Consider the following 21143-nt stretch of genomic DNA (forward strand, 5'->3'; position numbering starts at 1 on the left):
GCACAAGCAGGGCGAATGGCAGGCAGAGAGAGAGGGAGAGGCAGGCTCTCCACTGAGCAGAGAGCCCAATGTAGGACTCAGTCGCAGGACCCTGAGATCATGACCCAAGCCGAAGACAGTCGCTGAACCAACTGAGACACCAGGCACCCCTAATTCTTTCTTTACAGTCATTCCTAAGAGGAAAATGACTGAGACAAAGAATATTACCTCTCTTCAGGTTAGAAGGTGTTTCTTTTTCTGGCTTGTGTATTTGTCCTTTTAAAATCTGCTTTCTTTTTTAAAATTGCAATGGTAGTTGATATTTTCAGAGCAAATCTCAAGCATTATACTTGATGACCTTTGCCAATAAAAGAACACATCAGTATGCCTGGGTGGCTCAGTCAGTTAAGCATCTGCCTTTCGTTCAGGTCATAATCCTGGGGTCTTGGGATCAAGTCCTGTGTCAGGCTCCCTAATCAGTAGGGAGTTTGCTTCTCCTTCTCCCTCTGCCCCTCCCCGCTGCTCGTGCTTGCTAGCTCTCTCTCTCTCAAACAAATAAAATCTTTAAAAAGAAGTCCCACCAGACCATATAAATGTTAACGAGCAACTTCTCCTTGGGTCCATTAACAGAACAGCAAGGTTGGGGCCTCATGGTGTGTCTGAATGCTCTGCTAAGAGGTTCTTGTGGCAGGGATTTTCAAGATTGGCATCACCTCTTTTCCTATTCATATATCATCTAGATTTTTAGTTTCTTTATGTCAAACGTTTACCATTGTTTTATTTTGAAAAAATTTGAATTTTTCCATATATTCAGTAAATTGCTGACTTATTGCTCATTTGCTTCTGCTGGCCACTATTATGGCATATCCAGTAACAACAGGTACTGTTTGTTGAGCACCTGGTATGTACTGTGTGTAGTTCTGAGTGCTTTACACACATTTGATCTAAAGAACCCTATGGGAGGATTGTAATTGTAGGTGGGTTTGGGTAAACTGCTTTTGGGTGCCACTGGGCATTAGAGACCCATGACTGTTATGACTGAATTACAGACATTAGCTAGTGTGTTTTACCACCTCTGTGTATGCATCATTTTAACTCTTGGTCCTTGGCACATGTATGTTTTGTGTATGATCAATTCAGAATGTAGAGATGATCTTTCTGTGATTTTTGAATGGAAAAAAATGTTTTACTGGTTATATAGACTCACTGGGATTTTATACTACTGGTTTATGCCCTATACAGTCATATATATGTATGTTTATATATATATATGTGTGTGTGTGTGTGTTTATATTTTTTAACTTATGGGTTTTTTTTGTTGTTGTTTGTTTTTGGTCTCATTGTCTAGGTCCAAAAGCTGCTCTGTATGTGCCCAGTAGACTTCCATGGGATCTTCCAGTTGGATGAAAGACGGAGAGATGCAGTGATTGCGTTGGGCATTTTTCTCATTGAATCTGATCTTCAGGTAAGTCTTTACTACATTAAAAGTGTTTCTGCAGTGTAAAAGGGAGAGTGCAATTAGAATTTAAATTTGTACCTGCTGATATTTACCTAAACCAGTACTAAAAGAATGCATATGAACCCAGTAAAAGCAGCTAGTGATGGTGAGGCAGAGTGGGTGGAACAGGTGGGAGTAATTTAATTAATTTAATTAATGTACAGCCTCTTAAGAAATTTTGGTTTTTGAACTGTGTGAATAATTAGGTTGTTAAAGTGGTTATTAGTTGTTGTTACTGTGTTTTGTTTGGCTAGAAAGTTAATTAAAATGCTTTGTAAAGTAATTGTGTGCCCTCCAGAGTAGACTTGATTTTCAATCTAAGGTCAGATGTTTATTCAGATTGAGTAAACATTTTTTTTTCCTTCCAAAAGGACAGTATTCTTTGAGATAATTCTGACATAATACAATCTTTTTTCAGATCTGTTACAGATTTCGGGTACAGTCAGTGGAGCATAGGACTTTTGATCTTGGGGTTGTAAATTCAAGCCCCATATTGGGTGTAGAGATTACTTTAAAATAAAAAAACTTTTTTTTAAAAAACATTTTATTTGTCTTATTTGAGAGAGAGTGAGCGAGTGAGAAAGCCTGAGTTGGGGGGAGAAGAGGGACTAGGGAAGCAGACTCCCCGCTGAGCAGGTAGATCCTGGAGGACTCAATGACCCTGGTCCTGGCCTGAGCTGAAGGCAGGCTTTTTTTTTTTTTTTTTTTTGATTATTTATTTTTTTATTTGACAGAGAGAAATTACAAGTACACTGAGAGGCAGGCAGAGAGAGAGAGAGAAGGAAGCAGGCTCCCTGCCGAGCAGAGAGCCTGATGCGGGACTCGATCCCAGGACCCTGAGATCATGACCTGAGCCGAAGGCAGCGGCTTAACCCACTGAGCCACCCAGGTGCCCTGAAGGCAGGCTTTTAACCAACTGGGCACCCAGGTACCTCTAAAAAATTTTTTTTTAAATCTTAAAAAAAAAAAAAAAAGAACTGTGATAGATACAAGTTTTAGAGTACATGTTAATGTATCTCTTAGAGGTGATTTAAAAATCAGTGTTGTGGCTCCAACAGAAAATGATGTGACCTTTTTTTTCAGTACTTCCCAAAGTTAATTGAAGCAAATGGTTAATCACTGAACATAGAATCTATTATTTGTTTGTTTATTTTTATCATTATCAAGAATCACTTTTAATTCCATGCTATGTTGGAAAAATAAAGATGTTAGATATTTGAATTTTTATGTATCTAAAAATGCTTATATGTCCTGGAAATTCTACTTCAGTAAGGATTAATATTTTTGACAGAGTATTCATACATTTGAAATAAAAATAAGCATTTTAATTTTAGAGCCATAGTTTGAGAATTAAATAGGTTGTTTGATCAAGGCCATATCAAAAACCAAAATTAGATGCATATAAATGGCATTTTAATTATTCTTTTCTATTTTTTTTTTAAAGATTTTATTTATTTATTTGACAGAGAGAAAGATCACAAGTAGGCAGAGAGGCAGGCAGAGAAAGAGGGGGAAGCAGGCTCCCTGCTGAGCAGAGAGTCCGATGCGAGGCTCGATCCCAGGACCCTGAGATCATGACCTGAGCGGAAGGCAGCGGCTTAACCCACTGAGCCACCCAGGCGCCCCTCTTTTCTATTTTTTTAAAGACTTTACTTATTTATTTGACAGAGAGAGACATAGTGAGAGAGGGAACACAAGCAGGAGGAGTGGTGAGGGAGAAGCAAGCTTCCCAAGCAGGAAGCCCAATGCTGGACTCCATTCCAGGACCCTAGGACCTGAGCCAAAGGCAGATGCTTAACAACTGAGCCACCCAGGCACCCCCATTTTAATTATTCTTCCTATTTATTTATAAATGTGAAAAGAAAGAAAATTTCTACTTTTCTATTTGCAAACTCTTATTCAAATTTAGTATAAATAATTTATAATATATAAATATAAATTTAATATGAATTTAAGAATATAAATTTAATATAAATTATTCAAATTTAATATAAATATAAACTTAATATATTATAAATATATGAAATATAATTTAATATATAAATTTAATATAAATATAATTTTATATAAAATGTAAGTTTAATATGAGAAACTGCTATTCAAATATGTATTAATTGAAAATATCTTTGGCAAACACATTACTTAACAGATTTACCTGTAAGTCCCTTATATTTGTGGTAGGCTTTTTAGGGTGGCAAGGAAGAGACAAATACAAATTACTGTGGTGTAATTTGGGTCCCTGGAAAGGATTGGTGGTACCTGGGTAGTAGCTCCATGAGCCATGCAGTCTGCCAGTGCTTTTAGAAAGCCCATTGGCCACACCAACACCAGGAGAGGAGTCCAGCAGGCTTCACCAGGCCCCTGAGCCCTAGCAGTCAGTTTTCTCTTGGTTACCTGGTATTGATATTCCCTGCTTCCAATGAGGATAGGCTGTGGTACTGGGCTCAAGTCCAGTCAGTGGGCTGTTCCGGCCGCAGCCATGGCCACAATAGCAGAAGTTATTTACTGCTTACAGCTTTTGCAATGAGAACACCTGGGGTCCTTCCTCTGTAGGAGCCATACCTTACACATCCTTTGGACTTTTGTGCCTCTTAATACACTGGGATCCTGGACAGATGTAGCCATCTCCTTTGTTTGATTTAAAGGAAAAATTGGGGCGCCTGGGTGGCTCAGTGAGTTGGGCCGCTGCCTTCGGCTCAGGTCATGATCTCAGGGTCCTGGGATCAAGTCCCGCATCGGGCTCTTTGCTCAGTGGGGAGCCTGCTTCCTCCTCTCTCTCTCTCTGCCTGCCTCTCTGCCTACTTGTGATCTCTCTCTGTCAAATAAATAAATAAAATCTTTAAAAAATAATAAAAATAAAGGAAAAGTTGTTTTGTTTTGTTTTTAAAGATTTTATTTATTTATTTGACAGAGAAATCACAAGTAGGCAGAGAGGCAGGCAGAGAGAGGGGTAAGCAGGCTCCCCACTGAGCAGAGAGCCTGACTTGGGGCTTAATCCCAGGACCCTGAGATCATGACCTGAGTCATAGGCAGAGGCTTAACCCACTGAGCCACCCAGCCGCCCCAAAGTTGTTTTGTTTTTGCTAAAGAAAGTTCTCTATTTGCTGTGGTTATGTATTGTGGTGTAAAAAACTACTCCTTAATATGACAGGTTGGTTTTTGGTTTTGCTTTTTTCTCATGAATCTCCAATTTAGATGGCGTACAGAAGAGTCACTGTCTCTGCTCCATTCAGTGTCACCTAGAGTGGCTTGAAGGCTAGGGGCTGGAATCACCTGAAGGCTCATTGATGCACATGTGTGTGGGTTGATCCTGGCTATTGGCTGGGACCTAAGCTGGGGCACTCAGCCAGAGCACCCCTATATACATGGCCTCTCCATGTGGCCTGGGCTCTGTCACTCCGTCACAGTGTAATGTCTGGGTCCTGAGGGCATGTGTCCTGAGAAAAAGCCAGATGGATGCTGTACTGTCTTCTTTAGCCTGTGAAGTTAGTCTCTTGAACTACAGTTGACCCTTGAACAACATAGGATTTAGGGGCACTGACCCCCCTGTGCAGCTGAAAATCCACGTATAATTTTTAACTCCCCCAGAACATAACTACTAATAGCCTACTGCTGACCAGAAGCCTTACCAAAAACAATAAAGCTAGAGAAAATGGGTTTTTAAAAATATTTTATTTATTTGACAGAGAGAGATCACAGGTAGGCAGAGAGACAGGGGAGGCAGACTTTTCCTGCTGAGCAGAGAGAGCCCGATGCAGGGCTCGATCCCAGGACCCTGAGATCATGACCTGAGCCAAAGGCAGAGGCTTAACCTTCTGAGCCACCCAGGCGCCCTGAGGAAATGTTATTTAGAAGACTGTAAGCAAGAGAAAATACATTTACAGTACTATTTAAAACCCATATGTAGAGGCGCCTGGGTGGTTCAGTGGGTTGAGGCCTCTGCCTTCGGCTCAGGTCATGGTTCCAGGGTCCTGGGATCGAGCCCCACATCGGGCTCTCTGCTCGGCAGGGAACCTGCTTCCTTCTCTCTCCCCCTCTCTCTCTATCTCTCTCTCTCTCTCTCTGCCTACCTGTGATCTCTATCTGTCAAACAAATAAATAAAAAAATCTTTAAAAAAAAATAACCCATATGTAAGTGGACCTGTGCACTTCAAACACATGTTGTTCAAGAGTCAACTATACTTTTTTTTTTTTTAAGATTTTATTTATTTATTTGACACAGAGAGATCACACATAGGCAGAGAGGCAGGCAGAAAGAAAGGGGGAAGCAGGCTCCTGATGAGCAGAGAGCCTGATGCGGGGCTCAATCCCAGAACCCTGAGATCATGACCTGAGCCGAAGGCAGAGGCTTAACATGCTGAGCCACCCAGGCGCCCTCAATTGTACTTTTAAACAACACAGCAAGTCACTAAGGCAGCCCATTTTCCAGGGGAGTTGAATTTGACTACATTTCTATGGAAGGAGTGTCACAGAATTTGGAACCATGTTTTCAGTATTACCACATGTTTTGCTTTGTTTTCAGTACTTCAGAACATCAAATAGTATTCCCCTTCTCAGGAGCACACTTACCTAACCCTTAACTGGAATGGTTATAACTAGGAAAACAACCAGAAGAGTCAGTCATGGAAGGTTCTGAAGCGACATGTTAACTGGCTAGTTTGGAAACTAGAAGGAAGTAGTTTTTTTATTGGCAAATTATGGCCATAAAGTCTAATGCTTAGTTTGGGAGAAGCAAAAGGAAATATTAAATAGAAAATTAAAAAAAGAAAAGAGGACAAGGACCATGAATAACAGAAGCATCACTAAGTTTAGAAGCTTGTGGCTGTGACCCTCCCTCAGTCTAGAGGATCTGAGCCTGGGACTCACTGTAGGGTTTGGGTGCTCTCTCTGAACACTCTTGCTGAGGGCGTATTTGAGAGTGTGTGCATACATAAACCTTTTCCTGCAGAGGCCATCATGGGGTCCCAGCCCCCAGTAAGGGCCAGAGCAAGGCTGGACATTCAGTGGCAGAAGGGCAAGTTTTAGCCCTTCCTTAGGCACCTCTGGTGCAGGCTGGTGGGATAACCTCCAGATGCCACCTGCTGCTGCTGCCACGTGGAAACAGGAAGGGTGCCCTGCCATGTGAACATCCATCTTTGAGATGGTGAGGATGCAAATGCTTTGCTTTGGGCTTAGTACAAAAAAACTACCAGCTGCACATTGTATTAAATGTATTTTTTTTCTTTTTTAAGCACAAAGATTCTGTGGTTCCTTACCTTCTTCGACTGCTTAAAGGACTTCCAAAAGTGTATTGGGTAGAAGAAAGCACAGCTCGGAAAGGCAGAGGTAATGTGTAAATTTTCCCCTCAATTCAGGGAATGGCATGTATGCTCACAGTCTGTATGAATCAGCTGTTTAATGATATTAATGCATCAGGTACAATGTTTCTAGCTAGTTCCACTCTTGGCTGTGAGACAACTGCCTGTCTGTAGCAGCATGTGCTGTGCTTACTCCTTGTTGTCCAGAGCCCATGGTCGAGGGGAGGTGGGGGCAAGGCTGAGAAAACCGGCTTTGCATTGCATTCTAGGAGTGAACAGGAGCTTGGAGACCTTCAGGAACCTTTTCTCATGTCTCATATCTCCTTGCTAGAATTGGTTCCCCTGCCCATCCCTGTCTATTACCCTTAAACGAATAGGTTCACTCTTGGAGTGAATCCATTTCTCCAAATTGCATTGCTGCTACTCTAAAAGGAAGGATGTGATGGATGTTCAGGACTTAAACACCATGTTCACTGTAAATAGTTTATCATTTTGTTGCTGTTGCTGAGTTTTATTTAAATTTATTACCTTTAAAAAATGGTATATAAGTCCACTATGTGCCAGGCATTGTGCTAAGCACTTGCAACACTGATGTTTTTAGGTATTGATTTCCCAAGACTCCCATATCAGTTTGGAACACCTCCAACATTCTAGAGATCATGACCTGTGTGTGGCTGAGGCCCACCTTCAGACATAGCAGGGGGTTGGAGCCTATAAAGACGGCCTTGTCCTTTTCATTGGTGGCATGGCCCCAATTTGTTGGATGGGCTCAGCCGCTATAGATAGGTTTTACTGTTCTCATGAACATCCTGCTTGTGCCTAATTCTCTTGTCCTTTGGATTTCATCATTTCTGGTAACCTACTGTGCCTAAAACTGACAGACCCCAGATTATGCATGTATCCTGGCATTTAAGGGGCTACAATTTTTTTCTTTTTAATTAATTTATCTTTAAAGATTTTATTTATTTGCTTGACAGAGAGAGACAGAGAGGGAACATAAGCAGGAGGAGTGGGAGAGGGAGAAGCAGGCTTCCCACTAAGCAGGGACCCCGATGCGGAGCTCAGTCCCAGGACCCTGGGATCATGCCCTGAGCCAAAGGCAGACGCTTAACGACTGAGCCACCCAGGCACCCTTACAGTTTTTTTTATTGAAAGGTAGTTGGCAATACAATATCATAACATATTATATTAGTTCCCGACATGTAACATAGTGATTCGATGTTTATATACATTACAAAGTGATCACAATGATAAACCAGCTTTCGTCTGTCAGTCTGTCACCACACCAAGTCATTACCTGTTACTGACAATATTCCCCATGTTTTACATTGTATCCTTACGTCTTCTTTGCTTTAGAACTGGAAATTTGTACCTTTTAGTCCCCTTTCTCTATTTTGCCCATCCTCCCACCCTAAAGAACGACAGATTAAATAGAAAGCATTGCTAAAGTCAGACATCTCTGTCCACCACTGTTGTCTAATTTGGGGAGAAGCAGAATACCAGCAGAAGCTGTTTCTGTTTTCTTTTCTTTCAAAGAAAATATCACTTCTATGTGCATAGACTTTCACTAGAATGAAAGTTTTAGCACTGTTGGAAACATTGTTAGAGATACATAAATCTCCAATCATTAGGCAGCATTTCACTCTTTTTTAGTTTTTTATTAAGGCAGTATAAATTATGCTTTTAAACTCTAGAGGAGTAGTTCTCAAAGTGCCATCCGGGACTAGCAGCACCAGCAACACCTGGGAACTTGTCAGAAATGCAGATTCTTAGTCCCCACATCACAGCTACTGAATTAGAACCCAGGGGCTAGGGAAGCTGGCAGTCTGCCTTTTAATAAGCCTGCAGATGATTCTGATCACACTCAAGTTTAAGAAGAACCTAGAGCTGCACCTTAAAATTATAGGTACAGAAGTGAATGTGTAACAATCTTCTGCCATGTACTATGAATAGATCTTGGTTAAATATTCAATATTCAAAATTGATTTAGTATTTAATAGCGATTAGACCTATACAGGAGTGATTTTTTTTTTAAAGATTTTATTTATCTCTCTGACAGACAGAGATCACAAGTAGGCAGAGAGGCAGGCAGAGAGAGAGGAGGAAGCAGGCTCCCCGCAGAGCAGAGAGCCCGATGCGGGGCTCGATCCCAGGACCTCGAGACCACGACCCAAGCCAAAGGCAGAGGCTTCAACCCACTGAGACACCCAGTACAGGAGTGATTTTGATATTTTTAAGGTGCATGCCATCAAAGCACTGGTTAGCTTTTAGTCTTTTAGGTACAGTGATCCCTTCCCGACCCTGAGGCCAGGCTCCAGAGAACCTCTCTATGAAGAGGTCGGTAGCGGAAGGGCTTAAAAACCTATTAGGAATAGAGCAAATCTTTGGAAGCTCTTAAGATTATCTCCACTTGTCAAAATAAAGCAGAAAAGAAATATAAACATATAATTCAGTTTAAAGTGGTAGTAATTGGGTAGCCTCCATATACCATCTCTTATACTCTACCAAGATTGGTTTCTCATCCTGGGTAGAAATCTAGGTCAGGAATAAAAAATGGAGACTGTATAATCTCAAGCTATAAATTGGCTCAGAAACATTTAAGTTTATTGAACCAAAGCATTCTATTAAAAGAAAAGTTAAAGGTATTTCTCAGCAACCATGTTGGGCCCATAGCTATTCTTTTGAGGTTCACCTCAGTGAGGGCAGCCATCCCTGTAAACTGGTCCCTTAGCAGGCCCCCTGAGAGAGGGAATTTACAGATCACATGGCCAGTAGGGGTGGCCCGGTGTCTCAGCGGTAATGATCTGACTTGCGTCTTTGTGCCTTCCAGCCACCCTCCCGGTTGCAGAGAGCTTCAGCTTCTGCTTGGTCACTTTGCTGTCTGATGTGGCTTATAGGGACCCCTCCCTTAGGGATGAGGTAAGTGCATGGTGAATTGGAGTGCATTTCTTTCTTTTTTTTTAAGATTTTATTTTTTTTTTAATTTGAGAGAGAGAGAGAGAAAATGAGCACAAGCAGGGGGAGGGGCAGAGTGAGAGGAAGAAGCGGAGTCCCTGCTGAGCAAGGGAGCTCAATCCCAGGACCCCAAGATCATGACCTGAGCTGAAGGCAGACATTTAACTGACTGAGCCATCCAGGCGTCCCTGGAGTGCATTTGTACACAATCAAGAGTCCCAAAGTAACGAAAAGAGTAAAACTTTTGAAGTGATCAGGTTGTTTCAGTTGATTTATTTTGTACTAACACACCTAAAAAACGTTGAATACTTGCCTACAGTACTTTGCAGGTTACCCAGTGACCTCATTGACTGTTTCTCATTAAGCTTTCCCCATGGTCCTGTGGGGTTGGCAGGTCGGCAGCCAAAAGCAGATGCCCCTCACTTTCCTGACTCTGTTGGGGATTCATTCATGGAAGGGAATTATCTAGATAGTTGAAATTATATTCAGATTTTAAGTGCTCAGATTTTTTTTCATTTTAGTTTATTTTGTTGAAATGTTACTTAAATGCCTTTCAGACTCTTCTTCTTAAAGAATACAATCAGAATCTAAACTTTTTCTTAATCAGATTTTTTTTTTTTGAAAATCAGTTCGTATATGCTGTTATCCTCAGTTCCTGCCAAGGAGTGCCAGGTGCTTATCTATATGTTAAATGTTCCCAGTTAGCTATGCTTTTTGAGTTCTTGTATCTGTTTTTTAATTTTTAAAGTCTCTTTACTTAATAGAACTGTAAATTTTGTTGAGAGTATTTCTGCCATTAATGTTCTTTTCCATCTTTCTTTCCTAGTTTAGGTTCTTTATTTATAGGTTGACCAAAGAGATAACTAAATATATTAGAATTGTAGATCATTATTTCAGAAGTTAACAGGCTGTAAGTTAAGGGCTTTTTAATAAATAACATTTATCAAAACATCAATACTAAAGATGATGGCATAACTTTAATATATGAAATGGAGAAAGTCTTGCTTTTCAAATCTTCATATATTATTCAGCATCGTTTAACATCAGCAACATGTCAGAAATTTACCTTGATTGGGAACACATTATAGGAGAACAATTTTATTCTCTTCTTTGCCTGGGGTTTCCTCCAAGACTGGTAGTAGAGGAAAATAAGGTAGATGGAATCTAGTTGATCTTCAACATGGCATTAGAGAAACACCCTCCTGAAATCCTAGATCTAGAATACGGGCTAAAGGTCAAAACAATTTGGAAGGTTTGTGGAGCTGACTGGACTACCCCAGAGGGTGCTGACCCAGCAGAAGCCTCCCCTAGCCTCCCCTCCACCTCTTACTATTGAAGCAAAACAAGCCAAGGCCATAAATGAAGATTCAGAAAGCAAGTTGGTTTCATTTGTAGATGACACAATGCTGGGAATCAGAGACCAGAACAATGAATGAAAGCTAATCCCCTGAGCTTTGGTGGCATCAGTGACAGGCAAAAATGCCAACAACATCAGTAGTGGTGTAGAAAAGATTCAAGTATTTTAGGTATCTGTAAGCTCATTGAGCCAGCAGAGTGAAGCAGCTGGCTAAAAGCTGACGTCATGTGGATGGAAGTCTAGAATATGTTTAGAGTGTGGTGACTACTCAGGATGAGTCCCAGCATCCTGGAATATGAATGTATTTCTCTGAGCACCACAATTTGAGACTGTTTTTGACACATGGGACTACCGTGAGATCAGAAGCAGACACTCAGCATCGTAAAGTACGTGTAGTCCTAAGGAATGGATTGAAAGAATTGGGGGTATTTGCCACAAAAAGAGATTTGGGGGCCTATCACCTGTTTCTGGAATATGGAAAAAGGAGTGGCTCCAAGGGCCAGAGGTCACAAGCCCCACAGGACAATATTGGCCCACAGTTAGGGGGCACTCTGGACCAACCCAGGAGGGCCGGTTTCTGTCCCTGGAAGTTCAGCTGATTGGCCACTCACCAGAGCTGTCATTCAGGGATATATGTATCAGATATGGGTATGAACATAGTGTGTAAAGCTCCTTCTAATTCTGAATGAATTTTGTGAGACTTACCTGATTTTGTTTATAAATTTGTCTTTTCTGTTTCTGTGGCTATTACAGATTTTAGAGGCACTTTTGCAGGTTTTGCATGTCCTTTTGGGAATGTGCCAGGCGTTGGAGATTCAAGAAAAAGGTATGAATATAAATCTGAGGCTTTTTTTTTCCTTAATGACCTTGTGATTACTTTTTTTCCTTTGCTTTTCCCAGTGTTCTTTTTTGTGCTTTACTGTTTGTGTACCTGATGGATGAAACCTTCCTGTATTAGTTTGCCTTTGTTGTGTATTAGCTAAAAGGCCACCTGGGAGTCATGAGCACAGCTCTGCTCCCTGAATACCAGGTGACCTTAGAAAAGTCACCTCACCCTTTTTGGGCCTCAGTTTCTTCGTTTATAACATGCCCAGCTGCCTCTAGTGTAAGGCTACCAACCTAATCCGAGGAGGACAACTTATATTAAGTATAGTAAAGGTACCTGATAATAGAACTACCTGTGTTACTGATTTGGGTGTACCATGCCTAGACTGAGACCTCCCAGAGAGAACAGCTGTGTGTGACAAAGATGTAGTCTGAAGTTGTTGTTCATGTCAGCCCTTGGGCTGACCTGTTGATGTGGCTTGTTTTGACCCACATTTGCTAGGGGGTGGGTTGTGAGATGTCAGCCAGTGTTACCAGCTGGTGCAGCACAACTCGCTCCCGGGCAGCCTTTTGATACTGGAACATTTTCACTTTGTCTTCTAGAATATCTTTGCAAATACGCCATCCCATGCCTGATCGGAATCTCACGAGCATTTGGGCGTTACAGCAACACGGAAGAGTCTCTGCTTTCAAAACTGTTCCCCAAAGTCCCTCCTCATTCCCTCCGAGTCCCTGAGGAGCTTGAAGGTGTGCGGAGGCGATCCTTCAATGACTTCCGCTCCATCCTCCCCAGCAATTTGCTGACGGTGTGTCAGGAGGGCACCCTGAAGAGGAAGACCAGCAGTGTGTCCAGCATCTCTCAGGTGGGGCTGTGCGCCTGGGAGGCAGGCATAGAGGTCAGCTCTTCTTAAGTGCTCACTCGAAGAAAATCTCACTGGCATGCTCTCTGAGGAAATTCATGAAACTGGGAAGGTTCTCACTAGAATTCTGTGTAATAATACATGGGCTTGCTTTGGCCTTTTAAGATTTATAAGTGATTTCATCTCCTAGTCATCTCCTAGTATTTTTTTCCCTAGCAGTTGGGTGCCAAGCTCTATTCTGAGTAGGAGACAGTTGGTACCTTTAAGAAGTACGTAATTGACTCAGGGAAACAAGCTAAGTGCTAAGGGAGACAAGACACCAAGTGCTAAGAATAATTCAACTCACTAAAGAAGTATAAAATCTATGGCTAAGCACGAAGAAATTAGGGACATGGTATACAGTAGAGAACACTTAGCTAAGGTGGGCTTCAGGGAGGAGGTAAGGTGTGGACCAGGACTGGAGGTACAAACATTGGGCTGGCAGGGAGAATCTTGTCTAAGGAGAAACTGACAGCAGTTTGGCCTTTCCTAATCTGTAAGGTGGTTTTGTGTTTCAGGTCAGCCCTGAACGCGGAATGCCTCCTCCCAGCTCCCCTGGAGGATCTGCCTTTCACTACTTTGAAGGTGGGCTTCACCTTTCTGACAGGAAAATTGACCTGGTACTTGGAGAGCAGGTTCACTGTGACTTACCGTGATGTAAAAGATGCTAATAATAACACTCTGCTATCATGCATCTAGAGAGTCAAACTTTTAGAAAGCATTTACTCTCTATTTTTGTTTAAACTTCTTAATTTTAAAATATTGCAAGGGTGCAGTAAAGTGCAGATGATAATATACAGACTCTCAGGGTGCCTGGGTGGCTCAGTGGATTAAAGCCTATGCCTTCAGCTCAGGTTATGATCTCAGGGTCCTGGGATTGACCACTGCATTGGGCTCTCTGCTCAGCAGGGAGCCTGCTTCCCCCTCTCTCTCTGCCTACTTGTGATCTCTCTCTCTCTCTGCCAAATAAATAAAAATCTTAAAAAATATATATATATATATACAGAGCTTCATGTGTCTATCATCAAAATTTTAATAAATTAATCTGTGAAAGCACTGGTTTTCAGGTGGAAGTACTCATGGTAGGCCCTGCTTTTTTTTGTTTTAAAGTCATTAATTATGTAAATAATATTTTTTTAAATGTAATAATGATACAAGTAGTACTTTTTTTTTACAAGTAGTACTTTTTTATAGAGCTTTGTGGATCACAAAGCATTTTCACATAATTTACTGAATTAGATTCATAGGATAGCCTTGTACAGTGTCAGCCATGTGGTAAAATCGCCTCTGCCTTATTTTTGAGAGAAGACTCAGTTAAGTGATAGATTAAGTGATAGGAAGTGGGGAAACCAGAATGTTATATCTATTACATTTTTGGATCATGCTAATTACTAAAAGAGCATTTCTCAATAGGATCTTAAAATATGTGAGGGGAATTAAAAGAAAAAAAAAACGAGAGAATCTGAACTCAAATAAATGTGGGCAGCTTTGCCTAGAGTGTCTCTTAGCTGTGTGAGAATGTACCCTGTGTTATAGTCTGTGTGTATGTTGGAATGTAAAAGCCAAGCTCACTCACTCAAAATCCTGCTGCTTCCAGAGAGAACCACTTGTGGTTGAATTATCCCTCTAGGCTTTATTTATTTATTTATTTTAAAATTTTATTTATTTATTTGACACAGAGAGAGACAGTGACAGAGATAGCAAGAGAGAGCACAAGCAGGAGGAGAGGCAAAGGGAGAGGGAGAAACAGGCTTCCCACTGAGCAGAGAGCCCGATGTGGGGCTTGATCCCAGGATCCTGAGATCATGACCTGAGCTGAAGGCAGACGCTTAACCAGCTGAGCCACCCAGGTGCCCCTCCCTCCAGGCTTTAAACAACCCCTGCCACCTGTCTGTCCTTGGGGCATCTGAAGACAGCCATGGTGTACCCTTGAAGGCTTTGCTTTCCCTGGTGAACAGCTCTTCTGATCTCTCTACTTATGGGCCCCTCTTCATTGGGGCAGCCCTCCTTGGTGCACTTCCAGAGAGTGCCCAGGATGGGGGTGCACCTAGGTGTGGGCCACATGTGTGAACTTTCTGCACTCATCCAGCAGAGACAGACTGAGCAGGACTCTGTGCTGGCCTCTTTGCTTCAGCAGTGAGCTCTGCTCCTGCTCTTGAAAGTACACCTCATTGTCAAGACAAGCAGACCAAGACACTGTTCCTTCCTTTTCTGCTCCAGTACCTCCTGTTCGACTCTGATTTTTCTTTTGTTTTCAAGATTTTATTTTTAAGTAATCTCTGCACCCAACATGGGGCTCAAACTCACAACCCCAAGATCAAGAGCTGCATGCCTTACTGACTGAGCCAGCCCAGCACCCCAAGTCTGGTTTTTCTTGCAGTTGGTCTTTCTTCTCTTTCTAGGGCCTTTTCTACGGATCTGTAAGAATGTTTTTAAAGAGTTTTTTAAAAAAAATGTTTTAAAGAGTTATTTCTTAAAAGCACAAATCATTTCTACCTTAAAAACTTTCAGTGACTCCTCCCTCATGAATCCCACTTCTTAGATCCTTGACTCTGCAGTTGCTGTCTTTTGCCTCTATCTCTACCTTAGTCCCTATTTCATGGTGTCTGAGAATTGTCCTCTAATCACAAACATTTTATCTTCTTTATTATTATTTTTAAAATAAGCTTGTATATACTTAAGGTATATAACATGATGATTTGATATACATTTACGTAGTGAAGTGATGACTCTAAACATGTCCTCACCATTATCATTTTTTTCTTTTTTTTAACACAGTGATATCACCTGAAATCTGCTTTCTTAGCAACTTTCCAGTATTTGTTGCCATATTATTAAATATTGTCATCATGCTATACATTAGCTCTTTAGACTTATTCATACTATTTAACTGCAACTTTGTACCTTTGACCAACATCTCCCCATTTCCCCCATCTCCCTGCCCCATAGTAACGATTGCTCATAGTCATGTATTTGACTTTTTAAAGTGTTCACATATAAGTAAGATCATGCAGTTTATTTTCTGTCCATGTCTGGCTTATTCACTTCATGTAATGTCCTTCAGGTTCATCGATGTTGCAAACAGCAAAATCTTTCTTAAGGCTGAATAATACTCCTTTGTGTGTGTGTGTGTGTGTGTATCCAGCACTTGTGAGTGAATATGAATAAATACTTATGAATAAATATACATATCTGTGTGTGTAAATACATCTATTTATAAACATTTGACATACACACAGACACATACTTCTTACCTTCTTCCCTACCTATTTAAACCAGCTTTGTTCTCACTCTTTCCTCATTCATTCCCTCCTTCAGTGATCATTTATGATGTTGGCCTCCAGTGTCTCAACTGCTCTCCATATTATTGCCCATCCTCTTTGTAAGTTGCCTGTTTGCTCCCATGGGACCCATTTGCCTGTAATCAGGTCAGCAGAACATCACTAGCATCATAGAAATACACACCAGTTTTGACACAATCAGGATAAACCCAACTCTTTGCTTTTTCTGTGATGCAGGGCTTCAGGAAGCAATAAAATTTATTATTTGTTTTTTAATGGGCTGGTAATTGTCTATCACTATTTAATACGAAAATACTACAAACTTAACTATTTTCTAGTCATAGTCTTGTTTTGTAGATAACTTTCAAACAATTATAGACTTTTGGGGTTCATATTTATTCATAAGTATTAGACGATTGACTTTATTTTTGTTCTTATTTTGAAACCTCTAATAATGTACATTTTTGTTCTAATTTTGGTGGTGAAATATGTTGGGGTCCTGAGGACCTGAAACTTACATATGTCAACCTTTAAAAAGATGTAATACTTAAAAAAAAAAAGGAATACTTATTTTTTCTAGCTCCATAAAGTTATACTGTCTGTGTTGAAAGTACTAGGACACGATTATATCTGAGCTTTGATGTGAAACACTCTCATAAGAGGTATCATTCTCTAAAGATTTGAAATCCAGCCTTTACTTGTTCATTTAAAAAAAAAAAAAAAGAAAGAATTGGCATATAAACAAAAGCAAAATCTATGCCTTTGTTGGTTACTGAGGGAAGCAGCTTGGGGAAGTATCCTGGTCATGTGACCGTGATTGACTTTCTGGTTTTCTTCCCTACCAGTCTCGTACTTACCTGATGGGAGTGCCCTGGAGCCTGATTACTACTTTTCCACCATCAGTTCCAGCTTCTCAGTTTCTCCTCTTTTCAATGGCATCACCTATAAGGAGTTTAATATTCCACTAGAAATGCTTCGAGAACTCTTAAACTTGGTAAGGAAAACATCGGTGGTTAAATAGAGCCTGTGTACCTCAGTCAGTAAAATCACTAGTGGTATAAGCATGGCTTTTGTTTTGGTTTTTCTTTTTGTTTTGGTTTGATTTTTCATGGAGAGAGAGAGATCAGTGAGTGGTCGGGGAGGGGCAGAGGTAGACAGACAGAGAAAAGGAGAAAAGGAGAAAGAATCTCAAGCGGACTCCATGCTGAGTGTGGAGTCCAACACAGGGCTTAATCTCATGAGCCTGAGGTCAGGACCTGAGCTGAAATCAAGAGTCGGATCCTTAACTGACTGAGCCACTTGGATGGCAAACCCTGGTTGGTTGTTTGTTTGTTTTTCCAAAAGAAAAACTAGGAGTTTTTCAGTATTTCAGAATATGACTTAGAAGTCATAAATTTTTGTTGGAAGAAGGAGAGAGTAAGACATGAAGTCATTTGTGTAACGTTTTCATTGAATCATTTTAGTGCTCATGTGGGAGAGGCGGGGATTCATCCCCATTTTAGAGGTGAGGCAATCAGTGCCAGATACATCAAGGATCCATCAGCCAAGGGCAGGGCTGGGACTCAGCCCAGGGAATCTGACCCCAAGTTTAGTTCCTTATTGCTCTGGACTCCCTCCCATTGGCTGATATTTTTAGATCAATACAGAACCTTTTTTTTCATATTTGGATACCTTGGGCTGACCTCTGAGGTAGCATCAGAGAAGGCATTGGTGCCATTGTCCCAATTCTGAAATAGATGGGTCTCTGATCCAGGGACTCTGAAGTTGTTATGATTGAGCTGAGTTGCTTTGAGACAGATTCAAGTGGGTAGATAAGGATAAAGATGCTATCACGGACAGACTCTAAAAATGAGACCTTTCATCTTTGAAAAGAATGAGAGGGTCTCCCTCAGTGTGGAGTGTGAACAGAAATCCCTGCAGGAGCTGGTTTTAGGCTGAAGATGTATGAAGACATTAAAGCAGGGGCACCTCTCTGGGTCAGTCGGTTGAGCATCCGACTCTTGATCTCAGCTCAGGTCTTTTTTTTTTTTTTAAGATTTTATTTATTTATTTGATAGAAGACACAACAAGAGAAGGAACACAAGCAGGGGGAGTGGGAGAGGGAGAAGCAGGCTTCCCGCTGAGCAGGGAGCTTGATGTGGGGCTCCATCCCAGGACCCCAGGATCATGACCCGAGCTGAAGGCAGATGCTTAACGACTGAGCCACCCGAGCGCCCCTCAGCTCAGGTCTTGATCTCAGTGTCATGAGTTCAGGCCCCCGAGTTGGGCTCCATACTGGGAGGGGAGCCGCTTTAAAAACACATAACAAAGCATGAAAGCATTGGCATTAATTATTGAGGATAGAGCCACAGTGAATTACTAAATAGCCTACAAATGTTTTTGAAGTTGCCCTCAAGAAGGAAAACTCTCCCTAAACCGCTCCTCCCTGTTAGTGTCCCAGACCAAAGGCCTGGGTGGTGGTCAGGTAACTCTTCCTAGTTTCATGTCAGAAATCCCAATTGAAGGCCGCGTGTTTCACACTCTTTTATAAAGGTGGTTCTTTTTCCCATTATGTTTTAACTTCTCAAGGTTAGCTTTTCTTCTTGGCAGTTTTTCATTTCTTCTCCTTTCATTTCTTCTATCATTGTCTATACATTTCGAAAGTCAGCTTCTTTAAGAACTACAGTTGGCATGGCAGACAGTTTTATCAGGAGGCTCTGCGGTTACCAGAACAGTTCATTCCTGTATTAAATGCTAGTACAGAGCCTGGGTGGAAGTAAGTGCTTCTGTTAGAAATCTAGAATGTGTACTGCATTCGGAGTACCTAGGCAGCTTCCAAAGGGCTGGAGCACCAGGCCTGCAGCAAGAGGAGGAGGAGGAGTCATCAGGGCTGAGGACTGGCTGGGAAGGTGTCCCTGATGTCTGGGAGGAGGTTTGGGTGCATTGTCAGTGATGCCTAGAGTTTGAACACTTTCACATCTTGGAAATGGAAATCTAATGTTAGCAAATTTGAGGGAGTTGGTTCCTTTCCCGTTTCCATGTTTTTCCACTCAATGGCAGGAAGACAAGTTCAAAGTGATGGCAGAATTGAGGACATTTTCTGTGTTATAGTTTGATGTGAAGCCATAATGGGTATGTTGTTGATCTGTCATTTCCATCTCATTTCTCATCTCATGAGCAGTGTGGTTTCATCTGTTAACATGATTTGTTCTTTATTAGAGGGAGCCGGCATCTCTGTCTCTCCTGTGTTCATCAGGTGCCTCATGAGGTCTTGTTTCCTCTGACAGGTGAAGAAGATCGTCGAGGAGCCTGTTCTCAAATCCTTGGACGCAGTCGTAGCCAGCGTGATAGAGGTACATCTGTTCGGGTCACCATCCTGAGATCAGCCTGATGTGAGCCTGTGCGTAGAGAGAACAGGAAGAGTTTGTGGGTGGGGACTGAAGTGACAGGTTGTCAGTCAGCTTTCAGCTTAGTGTCCCCATAGTGGCCACACAGTCTCCCCCTGAGAGCTTGCTCTGTGCTGCTGCTTTTAAATCGATCACCTCACGGTGGTCTGACAGCTGCTTGGCTGTCTTTCTCCTTCTCCAGTTCCTGTAAGACAGCCAAAGATGGTGAATTTTCAGTGAGAGGAGGGTGGTTCTTTCCATAAGAACAATATGTGTAGGTTTGGAGGGTGCAGTGGTGACCCCCCACAGGCATCTCTGAACAGCCTGAGTCTTGTTTTCCTCTGCCTGATGCTTAAGAGAAGGAGGAGAGGAATTCAACTGTTCCAAATGGTGAATCATGATAAACGGTGACTCCATCTCTCTAATGCTACATCAGGAATTTAATACTCACTCAGCTGGGCCTCACCCTAGAAGGCAGAAGGAGGTCCGGGAATTTCCATGGTGTAGTCACGTGTCTCTGTTCCTTCACAGGCCAACCCTAGCGCTGATCTCTACTACACCACATTCAGCGACCCTCTCTACGTGGCCATGTTCAAGATGCTGCGTGACACTCTGTACTACATGAAAGGTAGGGACGGTTTGCGCCCACATGTGACTGCGGTGACATGGGGTTCCAGGCCACTGCCGCAGGTCTGTTCTTCCTTCTGCCATGGCTGCTTAAAAACACGCAAGTACCATGGTCACATTACTAAAATTTGGGGGAAGAAGCAAATAAGAAAGAAAAAGATCCGTCCATGATCTTGTACCCGTGATATCATCAATGATGGCTCCTTTGGTGGGTTTATTTCCTCAGAGGCTTTTCTGACATGGCTGTGTTGGTCTTGTCCTGATTGCCCGATCTTGTATACAATTTAACATGTCTATTTTAGATATTTCAAAAAGCTAAAAAAATAAGAAAACAAGGCATTTATTATAATCTGATAACTCAGAGAAAATAGTTACCAGATTATTTATCAGATTATTATAGTTATATAGTTATAGTTACCAGATATTATGGTTTAGCATGTGCACACACAAATTTAGCCTTTCCTTATTTTGTGCATTTTTAAAACGTGTTTCCTGCTTTCTTTTATGTTATAGAATGTTCTCCATCAACGTAAGTTTTGATGATTATGTAGTATTCTGTCAAGGAAAAGGTGTACTATACAAGATGTATAAGACGTACTCTAATCTAGTTAGCTGTTTTCCTAATTCGGTTCCAGAAACTCCTGGGACTTTGTATCAGGCTGGAGACCTAGCAAGTGTTAGGTTCACAAAGAAGGGTGGAAGGGACTGGCCTGTCCAACCTGACCTTCAGGTGCCCTGAGGCTTCTCTCCTCACCTGAGCCTCATGTTGCCAGCTTCCTTGGCTTTTCTGACTTGTTCCCATCACAGGGAGTCTCCTGATTTTTCCAGGCCCCAAAGATGAAAGTTGGAAGAAGCTGTGAACTCTGGGTGCCCCAAAGATGCAGCCCTGTACCCAGGGAATTCTCATCTTCAGGCAATAGCCAGTTTTCCCCTTAGCTGATATAGCCCACAACCTTTTCATTTAAAACAACAACAACAACAACAACAACAAAACCACTAAAGTATTTCTCACTGTTAGGGGGGACCAGTTCTAGCAATGATACATCCCAGTTTCTGTGTT

At 41.7% G+C, this 21143-nt stretch overlaps 1 protein-coding gene across 1 annotated transcript in view; it reads left to right on the top strand.

Annotated features, from left to right (window-relative positions):
* The window catches only part of PI4KA (phosphatidylinositol 4-kinase alpha), a 118556-nt gene that overhangs the window by 19690 nt on the left and 77723 nt on the right, over nucleotides 1-21143 (top strand). Inside the window, exons 2-10 of the mRNA XM_082697647.1 lie at nucleotides 1328-1444; nucleotides 6709-6802; nucleotides 9605-9693; nucleotides 11840-11912; nucleotides 12515-12774; nucleotides 13329-13395; nucleotides 16937-17085; nucleotides 19358-19423; nucleotides 19988-20084. Coding sequence (XP_082553773.1) covers nucleotides 1328-1444; nucleotides 6709-6802; nucleotides 9605-9693; nucleotides 11840-11912; nucleotides 12515-12774; nucleotides 13329-13395; nucleotides 16937-17085; nucleotides 19358-19423; nucleotides 19988-20084 — 1012 coding nt within the window. The remainder of the gene's footprint in view (nucleotides 1-1327; nucleotides 1445-6708; nucleotides 6803-9604; nucleotides 9694-11839; nucleotides 11913-12514; nucleotides 12775-13328; nucleotides 13396-16936; nucleotides 17086-19357; nucleotides 19424-19987; nucleotides 20085-21143) is intronic.

This window comes from Mustela nivalis (genome assembly GCF_964662115.1).
Source record: "Mustela nivalis genome assembly, chromosome: 14".
Classification (NCBI taxonomy): Eukaryota; Metazoa; Chordata; class Mammalia; order Carnivora; family Mustelidae; genus Mustela; species Mustela nivalis.